The sequence below is a fragment of the Oncorhynchus keta genome, chromosome 23 (genome assembly GCF_023373465.1).
Source record: "Oncorhynchus keta strain PuntledgeMale-10-30-2019 chromosome 23, Oket_V2, whole genome shotgun sequence".
Taxonomy (NCBI): Eukaryota; Metazoa; Chordata; class Actinopteri; order Salmoniformes; family Salmonidae; genus Oncorhynchus; species Oncorhynchus keta.
In genome coordinates, this window is record NC_068443.1 from 44,870,765 (window position 1) to 44,882,904 (window position 12,140).

The 12,140-nt window shown below is 42.2% G+C and overlaps 1 protein-coding gene across 5 annotated transcripts in view; it reads right to left on the reverse strand.

Annotated features, from left to right (window-relative positions):
• Positions 1–1,473: 1,473 nt before the first annotated feature.
• Positions 1,474–12,140, reverse strand: part of slc39a6 (solute carrier family 39 member 6) — a 40,902-nt gene continuing 30,235 nt past the window's right edge. For all 5 annotated transcript variants that reach the window (XM_035800628.2, XM_035800630.2, XM_035800629.2 and 2 more), the window contains exons 8-12: positions 9,134–9,218; positions 8,205–8,600; positions 7,666–7,746; positions 6,982–7,172; positions 1,474–2,973 (exon numbers count right to left, since the gene is read on the reverse strand). In XM_035800628.2, coding sequence (XP_035656521.1) covers positions 2,821–2,973; positions 6,982–7,172; positions 7,666–7,746; positions 8,205–8,600; positions 9,134–9,218 — 906 coding nt within the window. In that variant the 3' untranslated portion in view covers positions 1,474–2,820. The remainder of the gene's footprint in view (positions 2,974–6,981; positions 7,173–7,665; positions 7,747–8,204; positions 8,601–9,133; positions 9,219–12,140) is intronic.

Below are 12,140 nucleotides of genomic sequence, written 5' to 3' on the forward strand. Positions count from 1 at the left end.
CTGGCGTCCTTGGGTAGACAGAGGGAATCTGGACATCAAGGAATCTTTGTGTTGTCTGTGAATTTATAGCACAACTTTTGATGCTCCTTGGTTGGGGTCTGAGCAGATTATTTGTTGCAATTGCAAACGTAATAAAATGGTGGTCCGATAGTCCAGGATTATAAGGAAAAACATTAAGATCCACAACATTTATTCCATGAGACAAAACAGAGTATGACTGTGGCAGTGAGAAGGTCCAGAGACATGTTGGACAAAACCCACTGATTCAATGATGGCTCCGAAAGCCTTTTGGAGTGGGTCTGTGGACTTTTCCACGTGAATATTAAAGTCACCAAAGATTAGAATATTATCTGCTATGACTACAAGGTCCGATAGGAATTCAGGGAACTCAGTGAGAAACGTTGTATATGGCCCAGGAGGTAAAACCTTAGCTAGCTAGTTGGCTATGCTATAAATTATATAATAATGATTATTAAGGTTTCTCCATGTCCTCTTCTTGGTTGTGAAGGTAATGTAACCTTAGCTAGCTAGTTGGCTATGCTAGAAATGATATAATCATGTTTCTTACTCTCCATGTCTTCTTGGTTGTGAAGGTAATGTAACGTTAGCTAGCGACCAAAACAGGCACTCCATGGGTGTCTAAAATATGAAGTCAACACCTGACTGTTCTGGGTCACCACACACAGTATCCCGCTTGGATGCACGAGTCTTCGTCAGCCCAGTTGATGAAGAAAGAGTTATGTCAATGAGGTCCAATGTTTGTTTTTTTCCCGTCTAGAGCCTTTGCTTGAAGGCTTGAACCATAAATAAGAAAAAGGGTAACAAACCAAATACGTTACCCTACCTATGAGGATGTTAAAATGCTTGTTCAACTTATCACAGTTGTATGAAGTAGCAACCAACAATTCAAGTAGCTCATGGTTGTATTTCAACAAGGTACAATGGACTTAACATGGAAGTGTTTACATTACCAACACACACCACCTGCTACCGGCAAAATGGATTTAGAATATTAATTTGACCACTGGATGGCAAACTCATATTTTCTCTGGTAGGCTTGGGCGGTATACCAGGATATTCCAAATACCGACGGTGTGATTAAAAGTACAAGACATCTAAGATGTGTCAAATCAATTATATCCAGCTCAGGGCTCCAGCTTAATGCATTTGTTTTGCTAACTTAAAAGATAGCTAAACTCGTAACACATTTCTTTTGGAAGCAAAGTGTCAAGATCAAACTTCTTGGTTACAGCAGACATTCAAATTGTTTTGTGTCGTCGTCGTCCCGACAGTATGAACATCTGAATACTGCCCAACCCTATTCAGTGGCACTGTCAATTGAGTTCAATGTCAGAGGACCTGCCCGAGCAGCATAACTACTTTCAAGTTCCAGATCAAAAGTATTTTCAATGTTCACAGTTACATTCTTGTGGGTGCAGTCATACTCTACTTATCCAGTGAGGCCAAAGAGGGTGGTAGTAGGCAATAACTTTTATTTTTCTTCTGGAATGTAAAGTAACACATATTACATCCAAAGCTGCCTGACGTACACAACAGTAAAATAATGGCACACAGACAGGATCTCTTCATGATATGCCTCTTCCTAAACAGTGTGTGAAACAGATGAAAACATTACATTTTTCCTAACCAAACTTTTGGTTATCTTCTCAAAACACAGCGCGATGAGATATTGTCACGATAACTTAAAAACATAATACCACGGAGTGGCTTCATTTCTGAACAGACACAGATCACACATTCATCACAGGACCTTTGAAAGAAGTTACCACTATAAATCACTTAGTGAAGAGAGAATGTTCATGTTATCAGATCGATCGCTGTCTATCTAGTCCCATGACTGGATATCCTCTACTGACACTGGCTAAATGAACAAACTTCGGGATCGAGATGGAGCCTTTTTTCTCTAATAGACTACGTTCATGGGAGAAAATGCTCAACACTGTGTTACTTGTGAGATACTGTACCTCTGAAATAGCTCTGCAAATCAAGGCTAATTTCCAACACATTTACAACCACGTTTCCTCTGTGGACAATGTAACAGACTTAAAAGACTGATCTAAGTTCCCCCCCCCCACCACCGAGTATAGCACCATGCACACAATTCCAGAGGCATAGTGATTAACTGCCCTTAAATTGGCTTGATTCATTTTGATCGGGCATTTAAAGACTTGGTGCACTGTTACCAAGGAGGTGGGACAGGTTGGGATTAAGTGGATTTTAAATAAACAACATTTAAAGGATTGACCCTTGTTCTGACGCCCACAAACAAAGCTTGTCCTTTCCAAACATCCCGTCAACAAAACACAGTTCTCCATTTTTTTTTTTTTTTACTGTAAATCTTGACCAGAAATAAAACATGAAGCACACTGAGGGAAGACAGACAACTATGCAACAAAGGTTTGACAGACATAAAAAAACACATACAGAATACATGCCAATTGACATTTTGCAACAGGTGAACCTTGACCAAAAAGAAATGTTCACACTATTCATTTCTTTTTCAATTCTTGGAGGAGATGAGCGGGAAAAAAACAGTAATGGCTGACTCGTGATGTGGCCACTCGGCAGGTGAGACACACGGCACTTGGTCCTGTCAGTTTGAGGAGTGTTTCTTAACACTGCTGGTTTTCCAAGGATGCCTGTGAATGTGGGCTTTTACAATCAAACTTAAGGCTACATTCTGTTCTAATCAACTAACCATGTTCGATTAATCTATTCCTTCTCCCAGTACCAAATTCGGTTTGGATTCAAACCTGCAAACACAGGGGTCCTTGGAGACCAGGTTTGAGATCCATCAGTTTAGATGTCTATTTCCAGCTGGATTTTGTGTTCAAAGATTGCGATGAGCAGCATGATGCAGAAGCCCAACAGGATGCCTGCGTTCTGGAGCAGGAAGAAGCCGCAGTGGCTGAAGCCGTGATCCCCAGCATCGTTGTGGAGCATCTCCGGGACCTGTAAAATGTCAAACACTGGTTTGTACTGAATGGAAGTTATCTGGGAAAGCAGCTTCTAATTCAAGGCATAGAATCAAGTAAACAGGCCAAGCCTGCATCCCCATTCTCCACCCTTCCGCTAAATATGCAATTTTACACTTTCTTGAAAGGATTTAACAAAATGGTGGACCAATAATAATGGTCCTTCTGTAGCTCAGTTGGTAGAGCATGGCGCTTGTAACGCCAGGGTAGTGGGTTCGATTCCCGGGACCACCCATACGTAGAATGTATGCACACATGACTGTAAGTCGCTTTGGATAAAAGCGTCTGCTAAATGGCATATATTATTATTATTATATTTAATTACACCAACCCTTTTGCTTTTAAAATGCATGATGGAAAGGGCTGCACGATTTATCGAATTTATATTGACATCACAAGAGATCCATACTTTTACTATACTTTGAAATGCCACTAAGTCGCTTGTAATGTAAATTTGTGGTAACAGAAACCTCCAATCACAGACGCACCTCAAATGTATTCCTGGTCGAGAAATTGCTCTTATGCAGCTTTGGAAGACATCACATGCATTCATCATGGCCACAAGAGGTCAGACTTGAGGGGACTTAGCTGGGCTGTACAACAGCTGCCTGTGACAACCTGCTTCTCTCACAGAGTGAGTGAGTGAGTGAGTGAGTGAGTGAGTGAGTGAGTGAGTGAGTGAGTGAGTGAGTGAGTGAGTGAGTGAGTGAGTGAGTGAGTGAGTGAGTGAGTGAGTGTGTGTGTGTGTGTGTGTGTGAAGAGGCCATATGGTTCAGAGGGCCACTTATCAGCAAGCTAAGCAAAAGGCTAAGCAAAAAGCTAAGCAACAGTACAATTCTGTTTGCCTTGATGGGATGGGTATTTTTTGACAAGTCCTGCTGAACCAGCATAACAGATGGTAATGACTGTTGGTTAAAAAAAACAACTCAACGTTGCTCTGTTGGTGGTTGGACAACTGACTACTGCTAAAAACAGTTGCATGGCCTGAAAATTAGGGGTGTAACAGTTCACCAACCCCATGTTTCGGTACGTATTGCCGTTTTGGGTTCATGGATTCCTTTTAGCAGGAAAATGAAATGTCAACAGTTACAAACTGAAATTTAGTACAGTAAGAAAATGCAAAGTGTTGGTATTCCTGATTCCATACATTACATTACATTAAAAAAAACACGATGACTCATCAACAACACTAAAATAAAGTGCAATATGCTTGTGAAATTAATATGTAAACATGGCTTAGACATTGTATAGGCCTATGCTATAATGTTTTCTTACAAACAGAAAAATATGCGCACTTGTGTGACTTTCATAAAGTGTGTGTAGCACAGTACTTCTCATTTCCCACTCCAGGTATGTGATGTTACAGTGCCTTAGGAAAGTATTCAGACCCCTTGACTTTTTCCACATTTTGTTACGTTACAGCCTTATTCTAAAATGTTGTAAATTGTCTTTTCCCCTCAATCTACACAAAATACCCCATAATGACAAAGCAAAAACAGGCTTAGAAATGTTTGCAATTTTTTTGTTGCTAAAAACTGAAAAATCATTGACATAAGTCTTCGGACCCTTTACTCAGTACTTTGTTGAGGCACCTTTAGCAGCGATTACAGCCTAGAGTCTTCTTGGTTCTGACGCTGGCACACCTGTTTCTCCCATTCTTCTCTGCAGATCCTCTCAAGCTCTGTCAGGTTTGATGGGGAGTGTCACTGCACAGCTATTTTCAGTCTCCAGAGATGCTAGATTGGGTTCAAGTCCAGGCTCTGGCTGGACCACTCAAGGACATTCAGAGACTACTCCTGCAATGTCTTGGCTGTGTGCTTAGGGTTGTTGTCCTGTTGGAAGGTGAACCTTTATCCCAGTCTGAGGTCCTGTCTTCTGGAGCAGGTTTTCATCGAGGAGCCCTCTGTACTTTGCGCCATTCATCTTTCCCTCGAAACCTGACTGACTCCTAGTCCCTGCCGCGGAAAAACATCCCCACAGCATGATGCTGCCACCACCGTGCTTCACCGTAGGGATGGCGCCAGGTTTCCTCCAGACGAGATGCATGGCGAGTTCAATCTTGGTTAGTCCAGAGAATCTAGTTTCACATCATCTGCAAGTCTTTAGGTGCCTTTTGGTAAAACCCCAAGCAAGCTGTCATGTGCCTTTTTACTGAGGAGTGGCTTCTGTCTTGGGAGACGAAGTGATGCTGTTTTTCTCCGGTGGTAGGAATGTGTAAACATGAGGTGTTGGCTGCTGAATGGGCTATTCTCGTTGAGCATTGGCAACATACTCTCTGTCCATCATCACCATTGTAATCTACTGGGAAGCCAAAATGTTCCCAAATTGGACATAACGAGGATGGAGAATCCTCCAGGTTTATCAACCCCACCATTCACCATCGTACATAACTAGTCAGTGGTGTAAAGTGCTTAAGTAAAAATACTTTAAAAGTACAACTTTTTATAAATTTATTTAACTAGGCAAGTCAGTTAAGAACAAATTCTTATTTTACAACCCACTGTTCCCCGGTAGGCCATCATTATCTGCCTTGTTCAGGGGCAGAACGACACATTTTTTACCTTGTCAGCTCAGGGATTCGATCCAGCAACCTTTCGGTTACTGGCCCAATGCTCTTAGGCTCCCTGCTGCCCCAATATATCTGTAGTTTATCATTTATATTTGTCAACTTTTGCTTTTACTTCCCTACAGTCCTAGAGAAAGTACTTTTTACTCCAAACATTTTCTGACACCCAAAAGTACTCGTTACATTTTTAATGCTTAGCAAGGACAGAAAATGGTCCAATTAACACTTATCACTTACCCTGGTCATACCTACTGCCTCTGATCTGGCAGACTCAAACACAAATGCTTAGTTTGTCTGAGTGTACCCCAGGCTATCCGTAAATAAAAAAAAAAAACAGACAATAATGCCATCTAGTCTGCGTAATTTAAGGAATTTGAAATGATTCTTACTTTTTATCTTGATAATTAAGAATATATATTTTTTTACAGTTATTCTATAGTTCTTATTTTATATTTAAAACCAAATTCTTTTAATCAAGTAGTATTTCACTGGGTGACTTTCACTTGAGTCATTTTCTATTAAAAATGTATATTTACTTTTACTCAAGTATGACAGTTAAGTTCTTTTACTCAAGTATGACAGTTAAGTTCTTTTACTCAAGTATGACAGTTAAGTTATTTTACTCAAGTATGACAGTTAAGTTATTTTACTCAAGTATGACAGTTAAGTTCTTTTACTCAAGTATGACAGTTAAGTTCTTTTACTCAAGTATGACAGTTAAGTTCTTTTACAGTTAAGTTCTTTTACTCAAGTATGACAGTTAAGTTCTTTTACTCAAGTATGACAGTTAAGTTCTTTTACTCAAGTATGACAGTTAAGTTCTTTTACTCAAGTATGACAGTTAAGTTCTTTTACTCAAGTATGACAGTTAAGTTCTTTTACTCAAGTATGACAGTTAAGTTCTTTTACTCAAGTATGACAGTTAAGTTCTTTTACTCAAGTATGACAGTTAAGTTCTTTTACTCAAGTATGACAGTTAAGTTCTTTTACTCAAGTATGACAGTTAAGTACTTTTTCCACCACTGTAACTAGTTCCCGGCTGCGCCACACAAAAAAAATAAAGTTTGAAACGCAGCAATTAAGATCCAAATTTTCATTACGTGAGCATAGGCTCTAGTTGTTTTAGCGGAATAGCCAGAAATGTTTGTTTTTTCAGCTCCGATTTACTCAAGAGGCACACAACGCAGCGTAGGCATAGCCTAATTGACCTAAAGTTTTTATTAAAAATAATTTAATGTACAGGAGGTCCCTATATGAACAGTTCGGTACGAATATGTACCATTACACCCCTACTGATTATGACGTATGGCCTGTGCAAAACACCTAAAAAGTATGGCCAATAATGCTATAAACTGTCCTTTCAAGAACCTGCAAGTACACAGACATGCATGTTAATAATGTTCAAATCATGGGACTTACCATGTCCACCAGGGCAACATACATGAAGAGCCCGGCGGTGAGGGCGAAGATCCACATGCAGATGTTGTCAGCGTAGTGCCCAATGAGGATGCCCGTGATCATGCCCAGGTACGCCATCATGGCAGACAGCATGTTGTAGAGAATGGCCTGTCGCACTGTCATGCCAGCCTTCAACAGCACAGCGAAGTCACCTAAGGGGGAGGAAGGATGCAAGGCTTTAGGACACACGGACCGGAGAAAAAGATGCAACAATTCAATGAGCACTAGTGTTATTTTCTAGATTCCTTTAGCAGCGGCACTGCACCAATGTTAAATTGTTGCCAAACCCCCAAAAAATATGGAAGATGGAAAAATATTTCTGAATAAGCGCACTTTCAAGATGCTAAAGCTGTCCACATTTATGAAGACAATCCCATAGTAGCAAACTTGTCTATTGGTCAGCTTGTCGTTGTGCGTTCTATGAGAGGACAAAACATTCCTCGAAGTGCTTTCAAATTGCAAGTGCCACATGGGAGAGAAACATGCAAAAGCCCAGTCATTGCACAACATTTTGATGCAATTGGGGAAAACCACACCTTTGAAAGCAGTTTTGACAGCTACTGTTAAAAAAAAAAAAGAGAGAGGGGGTGTTCATTCAACATCAAGTTAAAATGACAGCTGTAAGTATTGGCTGTTTCGTCTTACCCAGCTCGTGAGGCAGTTCATGGCAGAACACGGCTACCGACGTACTGAGGCCACTGGACAGCCCTTCTGTGAATGCCGCCCCTGTCATAAGTCATTAAGAAAACATGAAATAACCGTTAACCCAAAAACAACAACTGCTCTCCGGACTCCGATGATGTGGACGTTGATTAAGGCACCTCTCTGACACAGATTGGGTTAAATGTGGAAGACATGTTGCATGCATTCAGTTGTGCAACCGACTAGGTATCCCCTTTCCCTTTACAAAAACGTTAAGAAATAAAGTTTCTGTACAGCACTTTGAGATATCAGCTGATGCAAGAAGGGCTATATAAATACATCCGATCGATTCTGTAATAGCGCAAACTCATTTCTCTCCTCGTCAATTTATTTAGGTCATCCTCAAATAGCTGAAAAGAAAAAACAAAACCATAAAAGCGTCTGCTAAATGGCATATATTATTATTATTTATTATTATAAAACAGCATTATCAACCTGACGCTTTCCCCTTGTATTGAGGCCAAGTTAAAACGTGAACCCACCGATGGCCAGGCCGTCACTGAAGTTGTGCAGCCCGTCGCCCATGATGACCATCCAGGCCAACGTGGCCACACCCGCCTGCTGGAAGTGCTGTTCCGAGTACGAATGCGAGTGGCTGTGTGGATGGTGGTTCTGAGAGTGGTGGTGGTGCAGGATGTGATGGTATTCGTGGTGGTGGTGGTGCAGGTTGTCTGCCTCGCCCACCGTGTCGTGGAAGTGGGAGTGGCACTTGTTCTCACAGTCCCCTGCTGTGTAGGTGGCAGCAGCCGAGCCCGACATGGAGGCGTAGCCCTCGGGTGAGGTGGCGGGCGCCAGCATTACCTCCTCCTCCTCGCTGACCCGGTGGAGCCCGTCGCTGTGGTGGTCGCCGAAGTTGCCACCTCCGTTAGTATTCACATCTTTGGGGGAAATGGACACGACAGAAGGCAGGGTTAATTGTTTTGTTTTGTGTTTTTTTTTAAAGAGTGGGAATTCTTACTAATTTCTGTATTTTTCATGTTTATTAGAAAGAGACAGTGAGAGAAACAAAGTTAGGCGGACAGTGTGTGTTAGAAATTGCATCGGATTCGAACTCACAAACACTAGCAACAATGTGCTCCGAAAGTAATTGCTAACCCACAACACATGGTCGTTTCAATGTTAATCCTTTGTCTGGACAAGGACAATGTCTTACTGGTGAAATTAGCCTTTGAGACAAATCTGGCACATGCATTACATAAATGCTGATCAATGTGCATTATCCCTGTCAAATAGACGTCATAAAAATAAAGTAAGTAAAAGTTGGTTTGCATGCATTGTCAATAAAATGTTAGGATTATAAAACTAGGAAGTCAAACTTTGTCTCTGCATCTGTGTTTTAACACACTGAGACAGAGTGAATGTCACATTGTTAAATGTCTCCACAACCCTCGACGATCTCTTTCAGATTGACCTTCAATTGGCTTTAGGTCATTCTCCTCCAGGCCCGGTAGTTTCTCAGGATCCACCTTGTCATCATTCTGGTCATATTTCTTCACCTGTTTGGTTAATATGAGATTAATAGTGGTAAGAACAAAGATAATCATCACATTTTTGTAACTGCAGATCACAACATACATGAAACTAAAATAATACAAATACAAGATGCTGAATGATGGAACCATGTGGTTGCAACGGTATTTCCCCTAGGATTGTTTTCAGCAGTGGTGAAAAGGGTGAGGTGGCATTGCTACTAGCATAAGAGCAATGAGAAGCTAGCTGCTCCCATTCATTGAATCGACTATCCATTTAAAATGTAGTCTCGGCAGAAATACTGTACACACACACACCTTGTATAACTAACCTTGTGGGGACACACAATTCAGTCCCATTCAAAATCCTATTTTACCTAACCCCAACCCTAAACCCCCTAGAAATAGCATTTCATGGTGTGGAGACTAACAAAAGTTCCCCAGTTTGTAAAACAAGTATAGTACCACAAGTATAGTTAAACACACACACAAACATTAAGAACACCTTCCTAATATGGAGTTGCGCCTTTGGAACAGCCTCTACCGCCCCGTAGCACTCACTTCCGTCATCATGAAGTGCTTTGAAAGACTAGTCAAGGACCATATCACCTCCACCCTACCTGACACCCTAGACCCACTCCAATTTGCTTACCGCCCAAATAGGTCCACAGACAATGCAATCTCAACCACACTGCCCTAACCCATCTGGACAAGAGGAATACCTATGTGAGAATGCTGTTCATCGACTACAGCTAGGCATTTAACACAATAGTGCCCTCCAAGCTCGTCATCAAGCTCGAGACCCTGGGTCTCGACCCCACCCTGTGCAACTGGGTACTGGACTTCCTGACGGGCCGCCCCCAGGTAGTGAGGATAGGTAACAACATCTCCACCCCGCTGATCATCAACACTGGGGCCCCACAAGGGTGCGTTCTGAGCCCTCTCCTGTACTCCCTGTTCACCCACGACTGCGTGGCCACGCACGCCTCCAACTCAATCATCAGTTTGCGGACGACACAGTGGTAGGCTTGATTACTAACAACGACAAGACGGCCTACAGGGAGGAGGTGAGGGCCTTCGGAGTGTGGTGTCAGGAAAATAACCTCACACTCAATGTCAACAAAACTAAGGAGAGGATTGTGGACTTCAAGAAACAGCAGAGGGAACACCCCCCTATCCACATCGATGGAACAGTAGTGGAGAGGGTAGTAAGTTAAGTTCCTCGGCATACACATCACAGACAAACTGAGTTGGTCCACCCACACAGACAGCATCGTGAAGAAGGCGCAGCAGCGCCTCTTCAACCTCAGGAGGCTAAAGAAATTCGGCTTGTCACCAAAAGCACTCAAACTTCTACAGATGCACAATCGAGAGCATCCTGGCGGGCTGTATCACCGCCTGGTACAGCAACTGCTCCGCCCACAACCGTAAGGCTCTCCAGAGGGTAGTGAGGTCTGCACAACGCATCACCGGGGGCAAACTACCTGCCCTCCAGGACACGTACACCACCCGATGTTACAGGAAGGCCATAAAGATCATCAAGGACAACAACCACCCGAGCCACTGCCTGTTCACCCCGCTATCATCCAGAAGGCGAGGTCAGTACAGGTGCATCAAAGCTGGGACCGAGAGACTGAAAAACAGCTTCTATCTCAAGGCCATCAGACTGTTAAACAGCCACTGCTGCCAACACAATGACTCAACTCCAGCCACTTTAATAATGGGAATTGATGTAAAATATATCACTAGCCACTTTAAACTATGCCACTTTGTTTACATACTCATCTCATATGTATATACTGGACTCGATACCATCTACTGCATCTTGCCTATGCCGCTCTGTACCATCACTCATTCATATATCTTTATGTACATATTCTTTATCCCTTTACATTTTGTGTGTGTATAAGGTGGTAGTTTTGGAATTGTTAGCTAGATTACTCATTGCTTATTACTGCATTGTCGGAACTAAAAGCACAAGCATTTCGCTAAACTCGCATTAACATCTGCTAACCATGTGTATGTGACAAATTTGATTTGATTTATAATAGCCCGTTATAGGGCTCTTCAATCTTTTGTCCTTTTACCCTCTGAATGGCACACATAGACAAGCCATGTCTCAATTGTCTAAAGGCCTAACAATCCTTTGTTAACCTGTCTCCTCCACCTCATCTAGACCAGTGGCTCCCAAACTTTTTATAGAGTTTGAGAGTCTGTCTTAAATCATTTTCCACACAGTCTGTGCCTGTAATTAGTTCATGCAAGTGAGGGCCGAGAATCCACTCTTACATAGGTACGTGGTTGCAAAGTGCACCAGTGTCTTAACAGCGCGATTTACCAAGGCAGGATACTCCGAGCGCAGCCCAATCCAGAAATCTGGCAGTGGCTTCATTTTCACAGAACCGCTTGTTGCAATTTCGATGAGGCTCTCTTGTTCAGATATCGGTAAGTGGACTTGCGGCCAGGGCATGAAAGGGATAACGAATCCAGTTGTTTGTGTCATCTATTTTGGGAAAGTACCTGCGTAATTGCGCACCCAACTCACTCAGGTGCGTCGCTATATATCACATTTAACATTGTCCGTAAGCTTGAGTTCATTTGCACACAAAAGTATCATACAATGCTGGAAAGACCTGTGTGTTGTCCTTGTTAATGCAGACAGAGAAGAGCTCCAACTTCTTAAATCAGCCTCAATTTTGTCCCGCACAGAGTCCCTGTAATCCTAGATTCAGCTCATTCAGGCGAGAGAAAACATCACCCAGATAGGCCAGTCATGTGAGAAACTCGTCATCATGCAAGCGGTCAGACAAGTGAAAATTACAGTCAGTAAAGAAAACTTTAAGCTAGTCTCTCAATTCCAGAAAACGTGTCAATACCTTGCCCCTTGATGACCAGTGCACTTCTGTATGTTGTAAAAGCATTACATGGTCACTGCCCATATCATTGCAA